The sequence below is a fragment of the Hyaloscypha bicolor genome, assembly GCF_002865645.1.
Source record: "Hyaloscypha bicolor E unplaced genomic scaffold K444scaffold_165, whole genome shotgun sequence".
NCBI classification, from domain to species: domain Eukaryota; kingdom Fungi; phylum Ascomycota; class Leotiomycetes; order Helotiales; family Hyaloscyphaceae; genus Hyaloscypha; species Hyaloscypha bicolor.
The window spans coordinates 1,446,426-1,472,574 of NW_020194667.1; the positions used below are offsets into that span (position 1 = coordinate 1,446,426).

The 26,149-nt window shown below is 50.3% G+C and overlaps 8 protein-coding genes across 8 annotated transcripts; 4 read left to right on the forward strand and 4 right to left on the reverse strand.

The window, feature by feature from the left end:
• Nucleotides 1–592: 592 nt before the first annotated feature.
• K444DRAFT_600330 (acetyl-CoA synthetase-like protein) lies at nt 593–5,554 on the forward strand (the record flags this gene model as incomplete). Its single annotated transcript, XM_024878614.1, has 3 exons — nt 593–1,389; nt 1,439–3,398; nt 3,461–5,554. The coding sequence occupies 3 exons, from the start codon at nt 593–595 to the stop codon at nt 5,552–5,554; spliced, it is 4,851 nt and encodes a 1,616-aa protein (XP_024729882.1).
• A 280-nt stretch (nt 5,555–5,834) lies between these two features.
• Nucleotides 5,835–7,326, reverse strand: K444DRAFT_195407 (uncharacterized protein). Its single transcript, XM_024870970.1, has 3 exons — nt 7,070–7,326; nt 6,285–7,017; nt 5,835–6,231 (listed from the first exon to the last, which is right to left on the reverse strand). The coding sequence occupies exons 1-3, from the start codon at nt 7,103–7,105 to the stop codon at nt 6,116–6,118; spliced, it is 885 nt and encodes a 294-aa protein (XP_024729883.1). The 5' UTR covers nt 7,106–7,326; the 3' UTR covers nt 5,835–6,115.
• A 414-nt stretch (nt 7,327–7,740) lies between these two features.
• K444DRAFT_195421 (uncharacterized protein) lies at nt 7,741–8,664 on the reverse strand. The gene has a single exon (XM_024870971.1). It carries the CDS (start codon nt 8,372–8,374, stop codon nt 7,895–7,897), a length of 480 nt encoding a protein of 159 aa, XP_024729884.1. The 5' UTR covers nt 8,375–8,664; the 3' UTR covers nt 7,741–7,894.
• Nucleotides 8,665–10,262: 1,598 nt separating this feature from the next.
• Nucleotides 10,263–12,024, reverse strand: K444DRAFT_572534 (uncharacterized protein). Its single transcript, XM_024877358.1, has 3 exons — nt 11,679–12,024; nt 11,346–11,631; nt 10,263–11,173 (listed from the first exon to the last, which is right to left on the reverse strand). Exons 1-3 carry the CDS (start codon nt 11,883–11,885, stop codon nt 10,470–10,472), a joined length of 1,197 nt encoding a protein of 398 aa, XP_024729885.1. The 5' UTR covers nt 11,886–12,024; the 3' UTR covers nt 10,263–10,469.
• Nucleotides 12,025–13,722: 1,698 nt separating this feature from the next.
• On the reverse strand, nt 13,723–14,989 carry K444DRAFT_704532 (uncharacterized protein; the record flags this gene model as incomplete). The annotated part of the gene is made up of 5 exons (XM_024888087.1): nt 13,723–13,768; nt 13,833–13,937; nt 13,980–14,036; nt 14,085–14,363; nt 14,493–14,989. The coding sequence occupies 5 exons, from the start codon at nt 14,987–14,989 to the stop codon at nt 13,723–13,725; spliced, it is 984 nt and encodes a 327-aa protein (XP_024729886.1).
• A 2,513-nt stretch (nt 14,990–17,502) lies between these two features.
• Nucleotides 17,503–18,840, forward strand: K444DRAFT_542314 (uncharacterized protein; the record flags this gene model as incomplete). Its single annotated transcript, XM_024875871.1, has 1 exon — nt 17,503–18,840. The coding sequence occupies one exon, from the start codon at nt 17,503–17,505 to the stop codon at nt 18,838–18,840; it is 1,338 nt and encodes a 445-aa protein (XP_024729887.1).
• Nucleotides 18,841–19,771: 931 nt separating this feature from the next.
• On the forward strand, nt 19,772–21,345 carry K444DRAFT_542881 (Rh-like protein/ammonium transporter; the record flags this gene model as incomplete). Its single annotated transcript, XM_024875915.1, has 4 exons — nt 19,772–19,825; nt 19,931–20,293; nt 20,349–21,184; nt 21,240–21,345. The coding sequence occupies 4 exons, from the start codon at nt 19,772–19,774 to the stop codon at nt 21,343–21,345; spliced, it is 1,359 nt and encodes a 452-aa protein (XP_024729888.1).
• A 1,100-nt stretch (nt 21,346–22,445) lies between these two features.
• K444DRAFT_542199 (amino acid transporter) lies at nt 22,446–24,037 on the forward strand (the record flags this gene model as incomplete). Its single annotated transcript, XM_024875860.1, has 2 exons — nt 22,446–23,955; nt 24,003–24,037. 2 exons carry the CDS (start codon nt 22,446–22,448, stop codon nt 24,035–24,037), a joined length of 1,545 nt encoding a protein of 514 aa, XP_024729889.1.
• Between the last annotated feature and the right edge of the window lie 2,112 nt (nt 24,038–26,149).

A 26,149-nucleotide genomic window follows, 5' to 3' on the forward strand; every position in this document is an offset into this window, starting at 1 on the left:
CTTTTTATTTAATTAAACTTTTGCTCTTATTCTTTATTAGGAAGTTATATAATATTTTAAAAATAAGATTTTTCATTAGCAAATCGGGCCCCTCGCTTTAGACCGATTAATTAATGACTCTCGTTTTGACCCACTGGGGGGGACAGTAATTCGCCAAATTTTAGAAATTCGTCAATGGGCCCACCCAGGTTCATAAAATTCGCGAAAACGACGGGGCCTAATAGTTCCTCGTGTCGCTGCTGCCAAACTGATGTTCCATGATGGGAACTGTGAATTGGTTGCGTCTGTGACTGACTCCAAAATCATGAGGGCCTCCTCTCTACACATCTCTAATGCTCGCAGCAAACCTCTTTTGCCGTTATTCCTTCCAAATAGCCTCGCAATGTCTCAAAACAAAAACAACTTCCGCTGCTCGGCGTTCACAAGCGAAGACCATGATGGGCATCTCTCTCCAAAAGAGCGAATATCGTTCTTCCTTTGGGCTGACCATTTGGAATCATCTCTTCGTCGTTACCCTGGATCCTCACCAGAAAGATTCTTGGAGGCTTTTGACTCCATACCGACCACTGGGGAGAATACTTACCTTCCTTCGATGTGCTTCTTCTTGTTGCTGTCCAAATTTGACGGACCACGACCAATTGACATCCTCCGCTGCTATTTGGAGATATGGCGTACTTTGCCAGAAGCCGCAAAGTTAAGCTCGGACACCAACGGCATGGCCCTTGCGGATACCTTACGGAGGCAAGTCCAAAAATCAGTGGGTTCGCTATTGTCCTTGTTGCCAACTCAGCAAACACTGGCCCTTACCGACATCGATGGCGGTAAAGCAATCACGTACCATCGATTGTATATATTCATTCAAAATTTCTGTCTGCCACTAGACGCCGTATACTCAATGAATCGAAAACCAGTGGTGGCCTTGGCTCTCCTAAATGGATATCTTCTCGGCCTGGCATCCTTAGCAGTTTCGGCGTACTATACTGCCATGCCAATCAATGTGTCTGGCGGCGCTGAACAGTTCCAGAGGGATGTCATGATCACAAAGGTAAACGCCATCATGGTTCTTGAATCAGACGTGGTGACACTAGGTTTGAGAGAGCCGTGGGTGACTGCAGCAGGTATCGACATCCTTGTTGCGGAGGAGGATTTGAACTCGACCTTCTCTGTGCGACGAGTCGGCGAACCAATAAGAGGGTCTAGTGTGGGAAAACCTGAGCCAAACTTTGGAGACGACTTTGCATTTATCCTTCTGACAAGTGGGACAAGTGGCATGAAGAAGGTTGTTCCAATTTCTGTGCTCTCGCTGGTGATTGGAACTTCCTGTGTCATCGACTCCTGGGGATTGAAAAGTGAAGACACTTGCATTAACATGATGCCACTGAACCATGTGTAGGTTTCTACTTTTTTGACCTTTTTTGATCCTAGTTAATTGAATTAGTGGCGGCATCGTTCGAAATTTGTTCGCACCAGTTCTTTCCGGAGGAGCTACGGTGCTCTGTTCCGCCTTCGACCCCAATACCTTTTGGGATTTATTGGAGAAAGGCATTGGAACTTGGTACTATGGTTCGCCCGCTATGCATTCTGGCATTCTGACCGAAGCTTCTTTGCGAGCAGAGGCAATCAAGAGATGTCGCCTTAGACTTATTTGTAACGCTGCGGCCTCACTTCTTCCAACTCTTGCACAACATCTCAAGGAAATTTTCCGCTGCGTCGTTCTTCCAAGTTATGGTATGACTGAGTGCATGCCGATTTCAGCCCCGCCTCTGGATTATAACCTCGAGCTCCCAGGAACAGTTGGGTTTGCCTGTGGACCTGAAATCAAAATCTTGGATCATGACGCCAAGCCCGTGAGGAGAAATGAGATTGGGAGGATATGTGTCCGGGGCGGTCCCACCTTTGGAGGTTACCTTGAGGATAACGGAGTTCTCCGAAAGACCCTCTTGCCAGGAGGCTGGTTTGACACCGGGGATGTAGGGTATTTCGATGCAGACAATTACCTTTTTCTGACCGGAAGACAGAAGGAGGTGATCAATCGTGGAGGAGAGCTTATATCTCCTCTGGAAATCGAAGAAGCGATCTCCTTTGCCTCACAGGACTCGAGCTCGCCGCTGTATGGACTCGTGAATAAGGTTCTAGCATTCTCGGCTCCACGTGATGTCCTGCAAGAAGTCGTTGGAGTGGTCCTCGTCACGAATTCCGGGAAACCAAGGCCAGATCTTCGTGTCTTGCAGGAGGCTTTGAAGACTTCTTTGCATTCGTCCAAATGGCCGGTTGTTCTCGTCTACATGGATGCTCTTCCAACTCAGAACGGCAAGCTCTTACGTATAAAGCTTGGAGAAAGGCTAAGCCTTTCTCCCATCAACGATGACACGACTCTGGCACAACGGCATTTTGATGCTGTTTGTCCACCACCGAACACTTCTTTAGAGACAGAGATCCAGAAATCAAATTGCCCGCTTGACGCGGATGTCTTGTTAAGCAAAGTTCTAGGAAACTTGGGAGCCGAGTTCGAAGTATTTGTTTGTGTGCAGCAGCACACTGGCCTTTTCGAGTTAGTTGTAGCTCCACGCACAATCTCAATTGGAAGATTACCCCAAAGCCTCGAAGAAGCTCTGTACTCTGTTCTCCGTCGAGATCTTGACGGTTATCTCATTCCTTCAAAGATCACCTGTCTCCAGACACCTTTCCCAATGGAGGATGCCGACACGATCGATGAGCAAGAGCTTACGAGAATGCTCACGAACAATGAACCACGGCCTAGAACGTCGAGCTCAGGAACAGAACTGAAAATTCGACAAGCGATTGCAGAAGTTCTTCAATTCCCAATTGACGAGATTTCTCCCGAGACTGATTTCTTCGACATTGGTGGGGACAGCTTGAGCGCAGGAAGATTACTCTCCTTGCTAAGGCGGAATCTCCAAATTCGTGTTCCAGTCGAGCAACTGTTTAGATCAAGCAAGGTTCGAGATTTGACGAAACTTGCAGAAAGATTGTTGGTTGTTCAAGATGGAGATCCAGACGAGAAGTGGGACAAAGCGAATTCAGAGATCGGATCTGGGAAGACGTACAGCTCCACAAACCCGATCGTGCTGCTTCTTCAACTCCTCCCTATCACGTTATTTTACCCCCTCAAGATGGCTCTACGATGGACGATATTAATTCATGTACTGGTTGCACTTAGGGCCGTTCGGAACAGTCCCCATGTTGCCGCTCGGTATGCTTGCCTCATGGCTGCATTAGCAATTTCTCGCTTGTCGGTGGAGATTGCGTCGCCTATTTTCGGTATCCTATTCAAGTGGATAGTAATTGGCCGTTACAAGGAGGGACTTTATCCCATGTGGGGACCTTATCATATGAGATGGTGGCTCGTCCAGAAGGTCTTAATGATTTGCAATGAGGTACGTCTCTTCCTTCCAAAATCCCTCCGAGAAAGCTTGACTAAAATGGAGTCCAATGGCAGGGAGTATTCGGTTATTCCGAATACACAAGGGTTCTGTACTACCGGTTGCTTGGAGCCAAGATTGGGGGAAACGTAACCATCAGCCCTGGGGCTGTTCTCGGAGAGTACGATCTGCTCGACATTGGAGACAATGTGCTTTTGGACGGATGTATTTGCAGACCATTCGCATGCGAGAGGAATTCTTCTATGTTCCTGGGAAGAATAGTAATCGGCAAGAACGCTCGTATCGGGTTGAAGTCACTTGTTTCTCCAGGTTCAGTCTTACCTGACGACACTTTCATTGGACCGAATTCAGCATCACATGAAATAAATCCTCTCGATGACTCCCACGGTTCCATCAATGGACTGGTCCCGGAATTCCCTACTCTCTTGAGTGTTCTGGTGATCTATTTGGCAAAGATCCTCGTGTTATTCCTCTCATCTATCCCTTGGATGGTTGGCTACTACGGCATGGCGACAAAACAACCTTCAGTGATGAGCGACAGTGTCAAGAATATTATTACCTGGTGGGCCAGTCCACGACGAATTGCTTTCCGCTACCTTACTCTAACTCTTGACAACATTGTCGGACCTTTCTTTTGGTTTGCTGCTTTGGTTGGTATCAGGATATTAATAGACAGCGTCATTGGGAGTGCTTCTCCTCACTCCGCAGAGGATAGAACCCAAACAGACATATTCAGGAGAAATCTCATGGAAATATTAGTACCGAGAGGTGATCTCAAACGCATTACCCGGCTCTTTGGTCTTCATTATGAGTTCACCTCCATGGCTATCAGAGCACTTGGGGGGAAAGTAGGAAAGAACATTTATTGGCCTGGACAGGGCCCAGAGATTCAGGATTTCAACCTTATAACTGTCGGGAATGACGTCGTCTTCGGTTCAAGGTCTTTTGTGGTCACAAGTGATAGTTTAGGGTCAGCTCCTGTTGAGATCCAAGATGGAGCCATGGTTGGGGACCGTGTCATCTTGTCGCCTGGATCCACAATTGGAAAGAATACACTGCTTGGAAGTGGAGCACTCGCGAAACGCCACCAAACTTATGCTGCAGACACAGTTTGGCTGGGGAACAGGGACGGTGGACCCGTTTCCCTGACGAAAACCCCCAACCAGAGTAAGAGGTGGACTTTGAATGATCATTATGAGGATCAGGAAGCCCCCAGAATCGAGTCTCGATCTTCTCTCTCCTACTCCACATCAGAGAGCACTCTTGATCCGATTCAGGAGCTTGAAACTGATCGCCTCCTCAATGCATCTCCGGAGACCGAGCTGCCGTCCACCCCTTTCGGACGAGCATTTTATTATCATAAAGCTCCCTATTTCGTGTTCAACCAAACGACAATATTTCTCTACTGTACCAGTCTTCTAATCCTCGTCAAGGTATTCTGGGACATTGGTCCTCTTTTATCGATTGCCATCTCTATGATGAACAAGCATTCGAGCTTACTGAATCCTGGCCCACAACGCCCATTCATAATCTATGGCTATGCCATCGCATTCAGCTCTGTGGTCATCCCCCTCCAGTGTTTGGTTTCCATGTTTGTCACTATAGCAGCTAAATGGGCGCTCCTCGGCCGTCGACAGCCCGGCTCGTACGACTGGGACAGAAGCAGCTACTGCCAACGGTGGCAGGTCTTACTCACAATAGAGACCATAATTAAAGAATCCCTAGGCGATATTGGTGTCCTGCGTATGCTCACTGGGACTCATTATGCGGTGCTCTACTTTCGCGCTTTGGGAGCGAAGATTGGCAAAGATTGTGCGTTGTTTGCAGGGGGGGAATTGAGCGTGATCATTACGGAGCCAGACTTGTTGGAGCTAGGTGATCGGGTAGCCATTGACGATGCGAGTTTAGTCTCGCATATCAATTCACGTGGGTATTTCTCTTTGAACCGGTTGAGTGTTGGAAGTCGCTCGGTTCTAAGGTCGGGATCAAGACTTCTGTCTGGTGCTGAGATGGGAGAGGATACCTGCCTACTCGAACACACACTTATTATGAGTGGCGATACTGCAGATGATGGGAAAACCTACCAAGGCTGGCCGGCAGATGTTTTCAAGGGCAATCGAATGAAATTGAGCGCCCTGATAGTCGAATAGTTCTCAGCTAGATGTACCAGCTTTCTTTGATACAAGACGCATCAAACATCTCTCACTTCATATAAATAGTAACGAGAAAGTCTGTGTAAGTTTTCTTCTTGCAAAAACAACTTCGTTAGATGTTATATCCTACAATGAAAGCGGAAGCATGCTAAAACATGCAGTATCGTGATCGTGATGTTACTCAACATAGGACGACATCACGTACGCCCCAAGTCTGCCTGCTTGAACCAAAGCCGACAAGTTAAAACTCAAAAGCAACATAACAGATATATGACCAGCAGCAAAGAAGTGACAGCTAATCTGATGGGCGGATAGCACTTAAGCGTCAACAGCCCAGGATTGAAAAACAAACCAACAGGTCGTCATCAGACTCCAGACCGAAAATCATTATCTTCGAAACGTATGTATGATCGAAAGGAGATTCGTTGGGGCTAGGCATTTTGGTTTCGCAGATCCCCGATAACGTATATGGTAGAAAGCAAGACTTGCTCTTCGTCTAGAAGTGAAGGTAGAGGAGCCGGTCAACCTTCAAACAGCATTTGGGGCTTTGCGTGCTGATCAAGACAGGAGAGCGCCTTTACGGTATTCAATTTCGCGTAGCACCAGATCTGTGGAGCCGTCTGGGTTTCGAGGGTCTAGATAGACCGTGACGAATAAGCCTCTTGCATCGCGCCCTGCCATTAATTAGCACAGGGACAACTGGCGGTATCTTCACGGCTAGACTTACGACCATGGCGTCGATCATGTCCCCTCCATTCATGGTAGCGCCAAGCCTTGTCGTCGATGAGAACTCTATCAAGATCTCCGGTTCTGCAAGAGAACGCTATCAAACCAATGAGCATAGCCAGGTTGCCAGCCAGACCTCCTGCCCGTGGCGCATTATCTTCTTGATTTTTATAAGAATCAAGCCCAAGTCCACGGATGAATCCGGCCTTATTGCCAGCAAGATAAGTATATTCGCCTGCGAAGTCCAAGTACGAGACTTTATCCAAGTGGTGGAAGCAGAGGGGGTACCATCGATCCTGAGGAGCCGGAGAACCTGGTAAATCCCTAAATCTGACATCGCCATCGGTGACAACAAATTGGTTGAAAGGATTGCAGTAAAACATAGTTACGGCTTTGAATAGGGTGAGACCGGCGCCGTTCGGTGCATCCGTGGCTCGACTGACCTGACCATCATGCCAGCGGTACATGGTGCCTGGGCGCTGTTGACCAAACCCAGCGCGATACGCTGGTGGGGACCAGAGAAGAGTGTTCGGGTCAATTTGTTGATTGGGAGGGATGCCTCCTTCCTCGGGATCCTCGTTAAGCTCCTGGCGATTGACAGAGAACAGAAAACTTGGCGTCACCTGGATGGGTGTGTTTTCAGCTTCTGGCTCCGAGTACTCTTGTTCGGAGGAAGAGGAGGTGGTGGTAGTGGATGGGGCCCTCTTCGACGAGGAATGTCCTCCCGAGGATTTCTATTGGGCGTTCAGACGAGTGCTAGTGGACGTACTAGCGAGATCAACCTACATGAGCATGTTTTCTATGTTTTCCGTGCCTAGGCATGTCGCAGGGAGTGAACAGGAAAAGTGATAATGTAAAGCCTCACAATGCTAAAATGTTGTTTTGATCAAAGGGTGGTTCCAGAACAAGTCTCGCATCGAGAAGAGAAGATCTGACAGCTGGTCTGGTCTGATATGGGACATCTCCCGCTCCAAAGCGACCGCAAGCGACATGATCATCTCGCAGGAGTGCGAACGTTGTGGAAATGGGTCTTGTGACAACATATGATTGGGTTTTGAGGATAGCCCGAGAGGTGATCCCAGCCCGAGGATGCGGCAGCATGCTTTCTCCATGCACGTTGGGTTGGCATCGTGGTTTGTAAATAGTGACAAGAAAATGGCACCCGAAAGGTGATGATCTGCAATGAACAAACTCAGACTCGTCGCAAAACCCCCGAGAGACTTGGTGAGGACGACATAGAGGAGTGTAGGTTGAATAATGAAGCATGTCCTCGGCCCGTGTATCTTGGTGGCACCTTGCCATTTCAGGCGAGCGATACGATGCGTATTTGATCCCTATGTTCCGCACCCCGGGCAGACGGATAAGGATCGATCGATTGCTCCGCTCCTGGTTGCTGGATCAATTGAGTGAAAGGGAAGGATGCAATGCTGGCACAAGCCACGAGACCGGTCTGGCCACCCGCCTGCAAACGAGGCGACCTTACAGGAGCTGCACACCCAACCCATCACTAGATGTATGGCTGATCGGTCCCCCACAGGCAAAACCACCACCACGTCGTCTCTGTGGACGCAGGTGACAACTTTGCCACACCGGCCTTCTCATCTCAATCCCTCATCCAGGCGGAAGGTTGGGATAGCTCGAATATCCACCATAACGGTGTCGGGCCGAGAACAGGGGCCACGTCCCCACGCTGCGCGAGTGGTGCGCAAAGCATCGCTGCAATGATCGCACGGGATGCTGGGCCGGGAATTGGGGAGTGGCGTTCTTCTTGTTTGGGGACGAGACGTGCTCGGAAAAGACAGCAAATGCCGGAGATTCCAGGGCAGGAAATGATCTTGCCCGTGGACAGAAAAAGCCTTGACGAGAGAAAAAATCGGGGAGATGAGGCTCTGCAGCGCCCACGCCTATATCTGGAGGCGGACTCTCCATCAGAAAGCGCGAATTTTGCCGGTGCCGGTTTTGCTTTGCGACCCAAGTGAGATGTGATTCGATAATCCTAGTGGTGTGAACGCTTCTTGCTTCCAGTGGAGTGGGTGGAGCGTCCGACGAATCAGGGGGGCCCAATTTTCCTGCAGACATATTAGCGGCCATTCGAAAGTTCGGAGGTCGTGAGCAGAGCAATGTCGATTTCGTGTTACGAACCACTTACAAAGCGATTGGTTACCTGATGTCAGAGTTTGATCGATTATTCCCTTCCCTGGAGAACTTTCTCGAGGAGGGCAACGCCATCTTATATTTCTCCTTCCTGCAGTCGACAGGTGGTGTCACCTGCCGCTGTGCATGCAATGTCGCTCGACGCCCAGTTCATGTGTAGACAGTATCTACTAGCCTGGTCGCCTCGTCCGCCTTGCCTTTTCGAGATACTATCTCCCCAACTCGCACCCTGTAATCATTTGCGCACCCAATAGATATTAGCAAATGCATACGCTGTGCAGCAAATCCTCTGCAAGTGAGGGTCGACGTGCCTCGATCAAGCGCTGCTACCACAATATGTGCGTCGACAAGGTGTGACCTGTCAAGTGTCAATTCGGTAGAAGACGTGAGGTCTGTTTAAAGTTTTAAGGGACCAGGCTGTGGTATTCCTTGAAGGATTGGAGCTTGCCAAAGGGTTGATTGGTCATTTGGAGCAGGCCATGTGCGGACCACTGCAAGGCAAGTGCCTTCCAGAAGTCATTTGCACAGCACATGGAAATGATTGGCCAGGGAATGCTCGTCCATGCCCCTTTTAAAACAACTGTGACCACTCCGCGAAAATGGTGACAGAAGATATGACAGAACGAATACATATCCGAATAGTCGGAGTCGAAACTGTCGATTACCAGCCGGCATACTTGATCCAAAGGCAACAGCTCTGTCGCAGTGCAGTTTTCCGGACATCGAACGAATCACGAGGGCGAGTGCATGTGAACCTCGTGATTCGATGGATTCATCCGATAAGTCGATGGTGGCCTGGGCCGCAGGAGTGTTGCAATGGTAGAAGAGATTTAAGTGGACGTCTGCACATATCCTTGCTTTACTAGATTTCATTGGATGGCAGCTGTATCCAAAGACACCTTTTGCTGGACGGCGGGGTTGGAGATTGGAGCGGTAAAACAAGTCGGTTTGACCTGTCATTGCCACAATGAGGGCGAACGCCACAAATATACCCGCCTCCGAACCAGGGTTGGAACAGGGCTATATCTACATCAAAGGGAGGTCAAGTTGTGAACTGTCGTGGCCATGATAGGAGCAGATAAGAAGCATCGACGTTGACTATGTGCTGGTTGCTTTGGTGTCAGTGATTGGCTAGGAATGCGGGTCTTGGGGAAGCTTGGCCTGCGATATCGAGCTGCCGTGCGGTAGCAGAATTCAAGGTGGTGAACTGGTGCGCATTTGGGGCCGACAGGAGTCTGATCATCATCGGCAGCCACAAGCGGAGCATAATATTGCCTCGTTGTGCTTTCGTTGACATCGGCATTTGGCATGATGAGCAGGTTTGGAGACCATCGGCGGCGGTAGTGGGCTGCTTGGGGATGTCCCAGATGATGCGAGCGACGATATCAGTCTTGTTGATGGATGTGGACGATTGACGCATAAATTTGGGGACGAAGATGAAGAAATTCAGGAGATGGAAAGCCTTTGGCCCGCCCTGCCAAGCGAAATTAGCCTAAGGGGCACGTGACAGTCAACGCCTTTTCGAGAGTGTGACTTTATGAGCCCCTGATGGGAAGAAGATCCTGATCCATTTGGGATACTCTCTGAAGAATCCAAAGGATCTGAGAAATGTATGTGGATGAAAGTACCAAGAAAAAAGAACCAGTTCTTGGTGCTTGTTCAGGACGTCTGGCGAGGCAGAGAGGTAATCAAAGACCCATTTTTTTTTACAAATAAACGACAGGAAATAATAATATCATCAATTCGTATTATGAATTCCTATCACCTAATCTCTTAATTAAACCTAATATATAAAAAGACAATTTATTATATCACCGAAATTGATGGCACATTGGCTTCACTTGAGTCACATTCTGGTATCATTTCTAAAGCAGAGATGCTGGCCCGGCTTGGTCCTGAGAAGCTCTAATGGGCATGAGAAGCACAGGAGCAGAATCCGGCACATCTCTCATCTACCCGCTATTCTAGGTCACCTCCAGGTCGTCGCTAGTCTATTTCTTAATGAAGGAATAATCTCAAACTCGTCCCGTTCTCATTCCTTCCTCATGCCCCATCCACCAAGTCCAGTTCTTTGATAACCTTTGGGGTTTGAGGTAGCTGGCTTGACACGAACCTTTCCCTCCCACTTCTCCTTCCAGTCCAACTCCAATATTGCCTTGTCAATTTGGCTATCGTCAGCCAGTTCGATAAAACAATAGCAGTGATGTCCTTCTCGCTCCTCACTCGTTTCACGAGGCAAGAACAGTTTGCTGACTTTCGAGACCTCAAACCCCTCAAATAACTCCTTGACACCAGCCTCAGTAGCTCCTTGGTCAGCAAACTCAGGCAGGCCACCAACGAATAGTCGTCGTCTCTCTCCGATCTTGCCAGACACACCGGTCGAATGATTGACTTTGATATGCCAACCCCACATTTCATTCCCGTCTAAGCCCTTGATGGCTGGCTCAGCATCACTAGCAGAAGCAAGATCGACGAAGCAGTAGTTATGATTGCCAGGCTTCTCTTTCATGGCATCATGTGGCGATTTTAGTTTGCTAACTAGCTCAACGCCGAAACCGTCGAATAAGGAGCGAATCTGCTTATTGGTGTCCTCATCGTTCTCGAACCTTGGGAGTCCGCCAATGTAGAGCCTCCGACCTTCATCTGCAGCTATGTGATAGTCTTCTGATGCATCGAGACGGTTCCAGCGATCTTTCATGAAAGGGTTGTCGCCCAAACTATTCTCAGGACGCAAATCTAAAGAATCTTGTCGTTAGCATTTGTTGTAAGAGGCTGCTGATGAGGAATTTGTAGTGAAGTGAGAAACCCAAGAAATGTACTCCTTTGAGAGGAATTTGGATCACACCACCGGGGAACTCTTATCTCTCAAAAATTGTAGAAGGAATTGAATGATCGGGATTCTTCTTACCACGACGAGTGAGGGTACCCGATCTGATACCCGGCTTGACCTTCAACGGGCGACGCTGAAAATCACGGCCATCATACTCTTCCATGACCTGCTCAGCCATCTCCTTAGTCTTGAAGTCAACGAAGCAATAAGAAGGATTCCGTCCAGTCATAGGGTCGACCGCAATGTTGATGGCTTGGACACCAGCAAGAACATCCTCGAACAGCTTCTCAACATCCTTGGTCGTCGCCTGGTACGGCATGTTCCCGACATACAACCGGCGGCCTTCATCAATGGCCTGTTCTGCCTGTAGATATGTCAGCACCTTGCCTTCAGATCTCTTAGGAGACTCACCTGAGTGTCATTGATTGGCTTTCTGAACCCATCACGTGACGGTGTTTGGTGCCTCTGCTGGAAGCTTCTCGGACTCGATCTCTGCTCAAAACCACCTCCCCGACCTCTCGCACTCCAGTTACCGCGTTGAAACGGGCTTCTTTGACTCTGTTCCTTGGCTGCGGCCTCGGAAGAGTCACGCTTGACGCGCCAGTTGTCTGAATCCATGTCGAATTACTCCTTTAATTCGAAAATTTGATTGAAAGAAGCTCAATTTCGGAGGATTGGAAGCTGAGACGCGTCACCCTCAAATATTGAGAGGGCGCAGCTGTGTTTTGGGGGACCCGTCTTCAGTGGTGTGGAAAAGGTGAAGGAGGTTGGAGGAAAGAATTTTAAAGGCGAAATATTCGAAATTCTAGCGAGGTGATGCTTGGTCACGTGCCACGTCACAAATGTGAATCATTTAGGGCGAAACTCGAAGGGTCGTTCTTTAGGAGACTACTGATTCCTCGTTCGGGCTTCCCGGACTTTTATTTATACTCCAAAGTTACTCGGAATGGCTAAAGAGGGTTGTGAAAAGGAAACCGGGCATTCTCAACTAATTGAGGTTAGCGAAAAGGGGTGTCAACAAATGAAAAGGGGCAAATATTTGTGGGGCTCGAAACAAACTCATTCCTACTCGCTTCCCTACTGAGACCCACACCAGGAATCTCATCTCCTGGTCTATTCAAGACTATATAGGAACAATTGCATGTATCTACCTCGCAATCAACAACACCTACCATCCCCCCTGTTTGCTCTCGCACAAAGTGTTCAAGAGGATATATAAAATTTAAAAAGTTCCTTTGCTCTAATTCGATAACTGAAGCGGCAGTCCCTTTCTTTTAGCCAGGCATAATAGGAGTAATTATCAATATCTGTCTCGTCCTCGTTTCTCCTGAATCGAGCTCACTTAACCAAAATAAATCTGTTTATTGACTCCCCACCGCCGCCGTCGCCTTCCAAAACTCCTCTTCAACCCAAAAAATGCTCTTCCTTGCCAAGAACACCAAAAAATCAAAACGAAAAAAAAAACCGGATCCCCTGACCCCACAAATTACTGGATACGAAGGGGTTCGAACTCTTGCAACTTTCGTTACCCGAATGCCATCCCAGTTGCCTGAAACCAAGATGACTCTCGACTCGCGCGCCTTGAGCAACTCGGCCTGGCAATTACGCCAGTGAGTGAAGACTCAGAAAGTTTTGACGACAACTTACCACATGTCCTAATGAATTGTAGCCTTAGTTCTCTTCAGAATTATAAAACCCGGGTAAAAACGCGGCTTCATCCACCTCCTCGCATCTAAACATGCCATCATACCCCATATCGTGCCGTCCAAACAATCGAAGAGCCACCAGTGACGTCTGCACGCGACTACCATGAATACTGAACCCCTCAGCACGACCCATCCCTCCCATCTGACCATCTCCCCTTCCCCAACAATAACCATCCGTTTCACAACCACCCCTCCCTCCCCATCACCATCCCCATCCCATTCTCTTTCCCCAAGTTCCAACAAACCATTAACCAATTCCCCTCTCCACCCCTCCCCTCACGCTCCTCCTTCTCCACAAACCTGCTCGCAGCCCATCTCTCCCACCACACATCCCCACGTCTCCTGATCTCCTCTCCAACCCCGCCTTTCCCTCTGCAACGCCAGCATCAGTCACGTCGCTCCTCTCGCCTCCGCATCCCCTCTCAGATGCGCAAGATCGCGAGCACAACAATCGCCCATGCGATATCCGCGGGTGTAACAATAATCTTACAGCAGCTAATGCGCAAGCGTTTGTCCCAGCCCGGCGAGTTAATTTAAGAGATATTTGGGAGGGGTTGGCAAGGATTGCCGTGTTGAAATTTTGCGGATGAGAGGATCCGCTACAAAATCATGGGCTGTCAAGACAAAAGGAATCATAATCACAATCACAAGACGCGAGACAGAGGTCAAGAAGAGATATGAAGAGTGAATTTGATTGAAAGAGAAGGTATCTATCTGTATGCCAAGCCAAGCCCTCAAACCTCAACCGCTCATTCCAATGTGCTAATCCCTAGCGACACCCCAATCGATTCGCGTCTAAGACTAGAAAGACTCCGGAGTTCAAAAGTCAGCAGAGCCAATGTGAAGATTGTTCACAAACCTTTCATCTGCAAGCTGAAGCTGTCGTTTGCTCTGTTGGCTTCCCCAAGCTTTCGCTGGGTACTGACGCCCAACACCACGGGAAGGTAGAGCATTGTTGAGCGCCCTGCAGGCAGTTAGCAGACATGAGAGGGGATACTTGCTTTACCATGGAAGAAATTGTGCAGCGCACAGTCCAGTAACCACTGCAGCTCCGAGGAGTGCACTGACGCGGAGTCAGTATCAGTTCAGGGTTTGGAGAAGGGAAACTCACATGGTGGGAGAGGTGATCGCTTTGAGCCAACCAACAGGTCCAGAAGCTGGCTCCGGACCGGAGTCGACATCTGGCCATTCGCCGGGAACGGGGTAGCTAGAGTAAGGGTTAGAATCCAGGGTCGAGTCCAGATCCGGCTTCAGAAGGGAATTGTCGTCCTGATCCAGGACCGGAGGGAGGGAACGAGCCGCTGCCGGTCCAGGAAGAAGGAGGTGTGGTTCGAAGAGAGGATGCTGGGGGTCGAACCGAGGATTGTAAAACCGTCCGCGAGGGCGGAACCTAGAAACAGAAGTAGCAAGCAGAGCAGAGACAGAGGGACGCCGGCGAACAGAAGGAAATGGTGAAGGGGGAGGAGCCACATAGCCAGATTTAACTGGCGAAGGGGAAGGGGAAGGGGAAAAACCAGACCTTGCCGGCGAAAAGGACAAACGGACGCAAGGAGAAAGGATCGGAACTAGGTCAGAGGAGTGGCTTCCCTCAAATGAAGACCCATTGAACTCCACTGTACTATCAGTGTAAAGGGTCAACAATGAGGGAGTCCTAGAAAAATCAGCAGAATCAATGTCAGACGTATGAGTATCGCCCCGCTCCCTCGCGAACGGATCCTTGATCTCGGTCCACTGAGAGATCTCGCTGGAGCAGGTAGATGAAGAGAGTATACTGCTCTCCGACTCTCCTGCGGAAGGCGACCCCTCCCTTTCCACCTTGTGGAAGGGCCAGAGGTTACGCGAGGGCACAACTATGCCATTGCGAACCAAAGTACGACTAAATTTGGGAGAGAACACAATGGAAGGCTTCGCCTGAACCAACATCTCCACCCCATCCCTGTACGCCCCCTTCATATCACCACACCCGAGAAACAAGGAGTGGTCGAATTGAGCGGGAGAGGAAGGATCGGTACACATATAGAATGGAGAAGAAGGTCTAGGTCGAAGGGGAGGAGGAGGAGAACAAATAGGAAGGTCCGGTCTAGTAGAACGGTGGACGGGATTCCCGAAATTGTCAGTAATAGGGTGAGGGACTTGATACCCTCGACTGTTCCTAAGAACAGCCGGCGCATGAGATCTGGCCCCAGGGGCACCAGACCGAAGAGAGAGAGAGATGCGGCGAGACATCAGAGAGGAGACGAAAAGATAAGGGAGAAAGAAGACGCGAAGCGACGCGAGAACGCGACTTTAAGTAGACGCGGCGGATCAACACGCTAATTCGCGATCACAGATTAAAATTTCTAGCTAGTCCTCTTCTGAGTTGTGCCAAAACATCGTCAGAGTGTTGAGAAGCGAGGGAGCTTTGCCAGGTTGGGGTTGGGAAGAGCGTCGAGGCAAGCAAAGGGTACGGTGGCCTGTAGAGGCGACGTCGAGGCAGGATGGCAGAGGGAGAGGCAGGACCCGCCGCAAGAGGGGGAATTCGATGTGACTGTAGGAGTTGAATGTTCGAGCTTCGTAGAGAACAATGTAATTGAGTCTGGCATATTGTTCGAGGTGGATGTGGGACATCGACATGGAATTGCTATAGGGGAGGGTTTAGGACATCGGGTTGAAGTCGACATTGTTCGAGGTAGCTGTAGAACAACGATATTGAAATTTGCTGTGTCAAAAGAGAGTCTCAATGTCGGCTTCGATACTGCTCCGGATCGATGAAGGTGATTGACCGCAGATGTGACATAGTGTTGGCTTGACCACGGGCAATTGCCATACGCAGAATGGCAGAACAAGAGAGCGTTGGTGGCCGGGCGTTGGTGCGGATGCGGCGTGTCAAAGAAAGAGTTGAAGCCTACAAAGAGAATATTTGCTGTCAGAGATTGCTATTTCTGAATACGGAAGGGACTTTGAGGCGTTGTGAAGACTTTGAGGAAGCGGCTTGGCAAAGCTTGCTTGCACGACATGGCAAGAGTCAACGACATAGTTCATTCAAATCCAAAGACCCAGAGCAGAGCAAAGAATAGTACTGCCCCCAATCTTCATCCCCAATCTCCAAGTGGTGTTCGAGATTTACTATGAATAGCATCATCGATGACACACAGTGCAGCTATCGAGCCTCACTGCCACCACGAAAAGAATGCTCTGAGTAGAGAAGGCTGAACACAACCCAAGCCCCTTTTGCCAAGTGTCCAAAGCATCTCCATTACACAGCCAGCTTACGATCGCAATGTTTTTGTAATCGGGGTACGCGTCTTATCTACCACGTGTCGTGACACGCTTCACTACAGGACAGCCAGCCATCACAGAGCCTGGGCGCAATCCCCTTTTTACAGTTCCTGCAATGTCTCGGTTGGCTTGATGGCTTCTGAGGGATTTCCAAACAGGAGCTGTGGGATGGAAGCCCATTTAACGATTCACAAATACTGCGTGGTGCTGCAAGATGCTGCAGACGCCGAAACGGGAAGGCGCAAGCCTTGTGCAACCCACCACAGCCTCACACCACCTCATCAGTTTTGAAACCCAGCAAACCATGGCAAGCTTTACATGGCCGGATACAGAATGACATCGGAAATCATGTCAGGCTTAGAGTATATATACGCGAAAGAGCGGTCTGCAAGGCACCGGACGCAAAGTAAAAGGGGAGATCTCTTGGTGCCGACTCCGACTCCGAGGGCGTGCGCACTTTACACCACGAAAACCAACTCTTGATGAATCAGGTCACAGCCTCGGCATCCGCCAAGCCCCAGACCTATTTTAGGATGGGGAAGATGACCCAAGGCTGGGGGCCTCTCCCCAGACGGCCAGTGCGACCACCAATCTGGGGATGCAGTTTCTTTCGCGGGGCGTGCAACATTTTGCATTTTGGCTGTATTAAGCGAGCTGAACGCAGGTAATATTATTAATATGAAGAATGAAACTGAGGCGCGGCAATGTTTCAGCTGTGGATTACTGGTAGTGCAGAGTGCAGCGCAGAGTGCAGTGCAGAGTGCAGAGTAGGGCGTGCAAGTGCGCTGACGTCGTTTGGATGGAGGGGATGCGAGTGTGGTTGGCCATGGGGAAAGGGGGGCGGACGGGGCTTTTCCTCAGATTCATGGACGGACGTTGGAAGGCTTTGGAACACCAGGAAGGGTGGAGCGTGGAAGGCCTGGAAGCCGCCCCCACGCCTTCTAGCGCCGTCACGGGCATGAAACGTGGGGTCCCTTGCTGGCCCTTTTCTACACTTGCAGGGATTAGAGGGATGCTCCAGATGTCGGGCTTGTCCGTGGATGATAAGCTGCACACCGCACGCCGGCTCTCGGCTCCCCCTGCTCGGCCATGTGCTGGGTGGTGCGGGTTGTGCGGTTACGCGGTTGCACGGGTTGTATACTCCCGTAGCGTCGCCTTCCCCCCCCCCCCCCAGCTTTGCTTTTTGTGCCCGTTCACTCTCTTCCCTAAAGGTTGCTAAATATCCTCACATTCCGACCGCGAGACCCACAGCTCATGTCTCCCGCAAAGCTATGCCGCCCCGGATCCGAACCGTCGAGGGATCGTGCTGGGGGTGCAAAGAGCGCAGAGTCATCTGCGACCTGACTTCCCCCGCCTGTGACAAGTGTACGAAGATCGGAAGACCCTGCGACTACGGCAAAGTCAGGCTGCGATGGACGGACTGTGTGGCCTCGAGGGGCCGCCTGGCTGGGAAGAAGATTCCCTTGTATCAAGCGCCTATTCTGCAGAAGAATGCCGATCACCATATCCTCTACTTTGAGAACGAGCTGCTTCCGCGGTTCAACCTATCCAACACGGTCCCGCGCGTGGATCTGAAGTTGCTCTCAGCAGATCCGGTCCTCCTGCAGTCTGTTGTTGCCGTCGCAAATGCCCACGCAACCTACCGAAGCGCGAACGAAAAGGCGCTCTCGCTGTCGAAGATCCAGGACCGGAACAACGCGCTAAGGATGTTTAGGAAGCAGCTGATGGGCATACAAACGGACGAATCTAACAACGCTCTCTTCACCGCCAATGTGCTGCTCTGCATCCTCGATGGAATCATCGAACCCATCACCGAAAGTTCCGCCACGCATCACCACCTCATGGGGGGCAAGGCGATCCTCAAACAATGGAAGGGCGTGCGGCACGTATTTCAGGCGAAATACGAGCTTCCGATTTTGATGCTGTCGATTTTTGCGACGATGGATCTCACTCACGCTATGCTGATTGGAGACGATCCCTACTTTGATGCATCCTCGTGGCCTGAATTTGGGGACTGCAAGCCTTGGTGGGGAACTGTGAAATCGGACGACGACTTCCTCGAGACGATGGCCATCCTGTCCCAGCTGTCTACACTTGGTCACGAAGTGCGCCATTTCAGAGGCACGGCGCCCATCGGGATCCTTCTCTCGATCCAGAATGCTCTCGAGCAGCAAGCAACTCGACAGGAAGAGGTTGGGCAAACCAAGGACCAGAAGGCTTGGGCGGCGTTCTGCGCGACCTACCGACTCACAGCCTCTGTGTATCTCTACAGAGCCCTCAGTGCGCTTGATGTGGACCACCCTCTCGTTCAGCAGGCTGTGTCGGAGTGCATGACAGTGATTGGTGGGCATGATCTCACCGACAAGCTCCACCATTGCATTCTCTTCCCCGTCTTGATTGTCGGATCACACAGCTTGGACAGTGCGCAGCGATTTGCAATCCGGAAGAGCATAGCCAAGACAGCAAGCTACTTGTCGTTCGAGGCTCTTCGATCGCTCGAGTCCTTCCTCGAAAAGCGTTGGGACGAGTTGGACACTTCCGTCGCATGCAGACAGGCGAATTGGTGGATGTACTTCGACGAGATCGCAAACGTGACATGCTTGTTCTGAGAATGGATGGAAGGAGGTGGGAATGTCCGGTCTTATGAGCAGGAACATGGCGCCATCTTTATCGCGAATGTCGACCTCGACCAGGGCCTGCCATTGGCTTACCAGCTTCGAACTTGAGAGGATAAGGTTTCCCGTAAAATCGAAGGTTGAGACGGATTCCGACAACACCATTCACTCACGCGGCTGTACAGCTCTTGATATCCATGCTCAAGGGCAATCCATGGTCCTCAAATCTTCGATGTGCTGCTGACAGCATCACACCCGAATCGCCGAGCCGCGTCCGGGGTCGTGGAGAATAATGCCTCATTGTCGATGATGGGTGGGAGGGGGAGAGGGAATTGTGCCCAGAAAACTTGTAGGAAGACAGGACATGCTTCACTGGCGGATTTCTGTTAGGTTTATAAAGCTCTCTTATGTCCGAATACTTAGGGGATGACAGCAGTGGCTTGCAGCAAATTTCTGGCGGCATGTGCGTGTCGCCATCTTAATGCCCGGATGAAGACTTAACCTTGCTAAGTTGTTGTCATCAAAACTCACGATACATGGGAATCTATGCTCCAAGGAATCTTAGCCTCTCTGCCATTGGCTGCCTGCAAGCGCATGGCGGCCTCCGCAGCGTCCGCCAGAGGCGTGATCGTCGCATTCGCGCAAGCGGGAGTGAGACCTTATCAGTCCCAGTTTGCTGCCTCTTTGGGAAGCTTGGACCCGGGCGGTCCAATCACACGCGAGTACCCTCCCACCCTGCACCTCGATAAGAACAAGCACCGACGGGCCAGACCCCAGGCTCAAGCTCGAGCTCTAAGCTCTAATTCACTTTGGTTCGAGGGCCTTTTATTTCACCTCCTTTGTGCTGTTTATCCTCGTAGCATCCCATTTCCTTTCCTACTCGAGATATCTCCTCCCACCTCCTCCACGGCTTCTGACTCTCAATATGGCGACCACGGCGGTCCTTAAAGCATGGGAGGCATGTGATTTGACTGATACAGTAAGTTCGAAACTTCCCCACACGTCGCCTGGATAACAGGCAGGCTGGGGCGAAGCTCTGCGGGGGGTTTGCAATTCACACATCTGACAGACTGACACACTCCAGGTCTTCGTCCTCGTCTGCACCGTCTTCTGCTGGCCAATCATCCCAGCGGTTGGCCTTGCATACTCCGGCTACAGCCATCGCCGCAATGGCATGGCCTCCTTCATGCCCTCTCTCTTAGTCATCTCCGTCTGCTCCATCCAATGGTTTATCATCGGCTACTCCTTGGCCTACGGAGATGGCTCCGGTGTCGTTGGAGACTTCAAGTATGCCTTCCATAGAGGGGTTCTGTCTGACCCCGTTGGAACCATACCGGCGATCTTGTTCAGTGAATTCCAACTGGTCTTCGAAGCCACGGTCTGTGCTATTGCTGTTGGAGGGGCCTGTGAAAGAGGGAGAGCGCTACCGCTGATTCCTTTCATCTTCGTACGCCTCCTCGAGACGTCTTCCCTCCAAAACAGTTTACTGACAATCTACATAGCTTTGGTCATCGTTCATATACTGCCCTCTAGCCCATATGGTCTGGTCAGAAACCGGCTTCCTCGCCAACCTCGGCGTCTTGGACTTTGCAGGCGGAACACCAGTGCACATTTGCAGCGGTGCCACAGCTTCTGCCCTGTCGATCTATCTCTCCTATCCCGTCTTCCGGTCTCGCAAGTCTGATAAGCGTACACCGTCACATCTCGCTCTCCACAGACCAGGCAACTCCATGTCTCAGCTAATTGCTCTAGTCATCATCTGGAATGCCTGGTTGGCTTTTGATGCAGGAACTACTCTCAGCTTGAACTTCAAGTCTGTTATGGCGCTGTGTGTTACCAATCTTTGTGCTTCGGCTGCGGCGTTGACTTGGGCATGTATGGCCTACTTCGAGACTGGAAAGTGGTCGCTGGACTCCACCTTTATGGGTGCCATCTCTGGGTTGGTCATGATCACCCCTTCTGCTGGATTCATCGATATGCCCACCGCCTTCTTTCTTGGAATCGGCAGTGCTGTCGTCTGTCGCCAGGCCTTGCGCATCAAGTTCACCAAGTTCGCTGCACGATGGAGATGGGTTGACAATGGGGATACTTTTGCAATTCATTGCGTTGGTGGGATTCTCGCAACTATTTCGACGGGGCTCTTTGCTCGCAAGGAAGTTGCTGCTTATGATGGAGCAACAGTCATCGATGGTGGTGTCTTCTTCGACGGTAACGTTAAGCAGGTTGGTATTCAACTGCTGGAAGCCATGATTGGTTTCACGTGGTCCTTCGTTGGATCGTATATCATCTTCGCGCTGATCGACTGTGTTCCTGGACTCGAAGTGCTGGCCAAGGACGAGTAAGTGATTTCTAGCTACCTCATGTCTTCTTGATAACTAACATTTTGTGTTCAGCGACATCGTTTCGGGCATGGATGTTGCTGAGATGGAGGAGTCATTCCATGAATACCATGAAGGAGACTATCATCCGTTCAAGAACGGAAGCATTCTGCTGGAGTGAGGGCAAGGAAGTTATAAAACCGCATTCAAATGGCGTTCTTGTAGATATGCTTCGGCTCGCTAAAGTACCTCCATACGTTGCTGATAGGAGAATCAAATTGGCCTCCGATATCACTAAACGCCCACTTCCCCAAGCCTTTGTTTCATCTCATCTTCTCGAAAACAAGAAACTCCCCCAGCCGTGCTTCCCGCAATGTTTCATGACTGCGGGACATACCTCTCTCCCTTTCTCCGCAATCTTCGAGCAATCACAATTAGCCATTTTCCACTTCTCCTCATCCCTCCTCCCCACGACTTTTTACACTCAAGGGTCAGAACCACGTGACTAAAATGTGGTCCATAATATTGCCTGGTTTAGGACAAGCGCGGCCGACTTCAGAGTGTGGACCCTGCCGTCCGCCCGCAAGACATCGCCAACCATAGCTCTCCTCCCCTGCGTCCTATTTCACTCTGTAACTGCAATCCACAAACGGCAATCGTTTCCATAGCTTTGGGTTCATCTCCGTTCATTGATAGGAAGAGCAATGCGATGATTGGCCACCAAGAAGCAAAGATAAACATGCGTGATACCTACCCGTGAGCGAGTCTGAAGAATGGGAATGGCTTCTTGCATGCGGGCCACCCATAGTCTCGGTACTGGAGCAAAGGACGCCATCCCGCATCGTCTGGAACTGTAGATAGGACAACATCTGCTCAGCCGAGAATGGACTGGCCGAGGGCCCGGGGGAAAGCACATCCTGATAAGGTATTAAGGGCCACGAGTCTGCTCATATCAATGTCTGCACCTGTTGATAGTTCTCCCTCCTGTCTGTGCGTTGTCTGCGAGCAATTGGACTGGACGTTTGTAGTGCGACGAGTCTGGAAATCGAAGCTGCTTTTCGACGAGAGTTCCTGTTTGTTTGGGCGGTACTACCAGTCACGTGTTTTGTTTCGGTTGATTTGATTGTGGCTTCAGTGGCTTCCTGAACATCCGAACTTCTCGGGCTGCTTATACAGCGAGCTGCATCGTCGGATTGATGAGACTGCACTGCATCTGTCGACACCCGCCGCTGTGAGGATCAGAGGCTGTATACGACTTCCTATCTAACGAAATCTCTCAACATGGGATCCAGCTTGAACGATGCGGAGAAGGCTTCTCCCGATGTGCAACCCAGTGGAGGAGAAGGGGATGTGCACGACCTGGACAGCTTGACGGCATTGGGATATACTCCCGAGCTCCGACGAAACCGATCTCTCTTCACGCTCCTCTTCCAGACTCTAGCGATTGCAGCAATCCCTTTCGGCGAGGGTGGACCGTTTATCAGTGCTATCTACGGAGGAGGACAGCTCTCGATCTTTGTAGGCTGGATTGTCGTTTTGATCCTGGACGAATGCGTTGCTCTGTCCCTCAGTGAGCTTGCATCACGTTATCCGACATCAGCAGGCCCGTACTATTGGTCTTTCCAGATCGCCAAATCGAACAAGACGGTGCTCTCCTTCATCACGGGATGGATCTGGCTCATTGGGAACTGGACCATCACGCTCTCTGTGAACTTCGGATTCGCCTCCCTGATCTCAGCTACGGTCTCCATTTACCATCCAGACTTCGTAGCCAATAGTTGGCAACTGCTTCTCATCTTCTTCGCCATCTGTCTTATCACTTTTGTGATCTGTACTTTCGGGAACAGCCTGCTTCCTATGGTGGATACCATTTGTGCTGGATGGACTGCTCTCACCATCTTCATCATCCTGGTTGCGCTCTCGGCGAAGGCAGATGTTGGCCGACATAGTGCAGCCTACACCCTAGGACACTACGACACAAGCCTCTCGGGATGGGGAGGCTTCACCTTCTTCATTGGTCTCCTTCCAGCCGCATACACCTTCTCCGCCATCGGCATGATCTCCTCCATGGCCGAAGAAGTTGCGGACCCCGCCATCAAAGTTCCCAGAGCCATGTCTCTGTGTGTTCCAGTCGGCGGCATCGCAGGCCTCTTCTTCATCATCCCAATCTGTGCAACTATGCCACCTCTGGAAGACATCATCCTCGCTCCCAGCGCCCAGGCTATTCCTTACATCTTCCACATCGTCATGGGTACCCCAGGCGGTGGCCTCGGCCTAACCTTCCTCGTCCTCGGCGTCACAATGTTCTGCTCCATCAGCATCACAGTCGCCGCCTCACGCTGCACCTGGGCATTCGCTCGTGACAATGCCATCCCAGGCGCCAAACTCTTCGCCATCGTGAACAAGAAGCTCGGAGTCCCCGTCTGGGCAATCGTCCTCACCACCGTCGTGCAAATGCTACTCGGCCTCATCAACCTCGGCAGCTCCAGCGCCTTCTTAGCGTTTGTCTCAGTAGGCGTCATGGCCCTCGCCATCTCCTACGCTATCCCAATCGCCATCTCGCTGCTTTGGAACAGGCGCGTGGAAGTCAACCAGGCGAAATGGAACTGTGGACCTGTCATTGGACCCATCGTCAATGTTATAGCTATCACCTGGATTGCATTTGAAGTCGTGCTGTTCAGCATGCCAACCGCGCTGCCGGTTACGTCTATCACGATGAACTATGCTAGTGTGGTGCTTGTGGGCTTCATGGCTATGGCTGCAGGGTGGTACTTCATTTATGCTAAGAGAGGTGAGTCCCCGCCCACATTTTCCCTGCAATGTACTAACAGGCTGCAGTCTATAAAGGTCCGCCCGCTTCAGACGGCCTATGAACCTTCTCTGTTATTGTATATGGCCTGGGAGGCAGCACTTGCTAGTAGCTTCCGGTGGATGTTTGAGACTTGCTTGGTGTTGCTAAGATCCATGCTATACCGATTGACATGAGGTCGTACATAGGTTCTAATCGAATAATACTTGCTTCACAATGATATACCTTCTCTTCTCCCCTGGAGTTTATTCTTCCCCTACATTTCGCAATCTTGTTCTGCTCGTTCAACCTGTTTCTATGTTGCACATCAAGCGGGTCACGTTTCCAATTGATCCCATGGAGGAAGGGCGCGTAAGGTTCGATCCAACTGATCAAGTCCTCTCCTAACATCAACCCCTATATCTCGCCCACCCCACAAATAGCTAGCATCCCAAACCAACAGCAAGACCACACTCCCTCCCTTGCATTTCGCCACAGTGAATCTCCCCTCAACTCCAAAGCCATTACTGCACATCGTCTTCTTGTCCGAAATCCGAGACGAAAAGTCGGTCACTCGAGAAAGCTTCAGATGAGATAGGCGGAAAGTGGGTGAGTGGCAGAGCGAAGGGGTTGTTGCAGATCACGTTATTGGCCCGAAGTTCGAGATGGAAAAGATGAGAGGCAAAGGCGAATTCTCATCTGTGTTTCCTTAAGTGAGTGGGTGGTAGGGAAGGGAATTCTTCGGGCGAGGTTGGAAATTTGCATCCTGTGGGACGTGAAGTGTGGAGGGGGAAGTTTATTGTACAGTACTGTACATCGTGTCGATGGTCTAGGGTATTGAAGGGAACGACTTGAGTGAATCTGGAGGGGGCAAGTTTCGTTGCATGTCGCTTCATAGTTCGAGAATATTGTGGTATATTGAGATTCTTTCATGGCATCAGAATGGGAGGTTTAGAGAAGAGGCCTCTGTAAGAAGTCTTGTATATCCTCCGCAAGTCCAGTACAAGAGTAGTTGATTGTTGAGTAAGTGTTGACATACGAAGGTAGAAGTGAAAGACTGTATCGAGGATTTTCGCAGTCTTGTTAGATTGCTTTATGTGGTGAGCTAGCGGCTAACGCGCAAATGTAATGGATCTTTCTCTCGCAAAGCGAATTGGAGAGTGTAGGGACTTAGTGTCTGGCTCTAGGTGGAAGTTGAAAGTGAAACTTCTACTCCATCTTCAAGGTTTCGATGTTGGCGTGTTCGAAGAGGCAAAAACCTGAGGTTCCGTCCCAAATATTGACCTGCAAGAAACTAACTTGAACATAAGTTTGATCGCCCGCTGTCTCCAAGATCAAGGTTTTTGTCTTCAAGACGTGGTAAAACATGATTTTCAGAAAAGTGAGTGCTCGTCCCAAGTAAGCAATGACATTAATTCATGGAATATTTGCGGTTCAGGGCAATTGCAGAACAATGTAACGTTTAGACCTTTTGGAAGAGGCGAATGAAACAATATTCCGTGTACGACTGACCCACGAATTGTGCTCACGCCTCTGGATATTGGTCCTGTCGGGTCTTCCCCAACTGCTGTGATGCAAACATCCACGATTTCGGTTCTTTCTTCTCTGGTGTACGTATTTGGCTACCGATCGAGGTCGGAAATTCCTTTCGGTGGATGCGGTGAGGCCATACCGACCACGAAATTGAGATGTATAAATGTCAAGGTTCGCGCTTATCTCAGTCTCACAGGAGGCCGGTTGATGCGAAGGCTCATAAGATATAGTTAAGGTGATGTGAGAAGAGCCGGGTGGGATGGAAATTGAATGTACGTTGGTTGCAATTGTCGCTGGCTGTGGCCGTTATGCATGGTGGCTGCAGCAGTTGCCAAATACGGTCGAGGCTGCTCTGAAGTACAACAAGGAAATGCTACTGCCCAATATCCCAGAAAGATTAAGCCAGAGCCGAAGAACGCCATATACTATTATCCATGTTGCCAAGCATACGATTTCGCGGGATTAAAAAAACCTTTTTTTCTATAAGAATGCACAGAGTAACAGGGCTCACTCGCTTACTGCCCCTATTGCCCCTTTCTAAGGCCTGGTATAACAAGAGCACCGAGTTTCCGAGTGTCAGGTCAACCATCCACAGGAGGACAAACAATTTCGTGGGCCATTAGCCTCCCATTCTGGAGGTGTTACAAGTAATACATATTTCCAA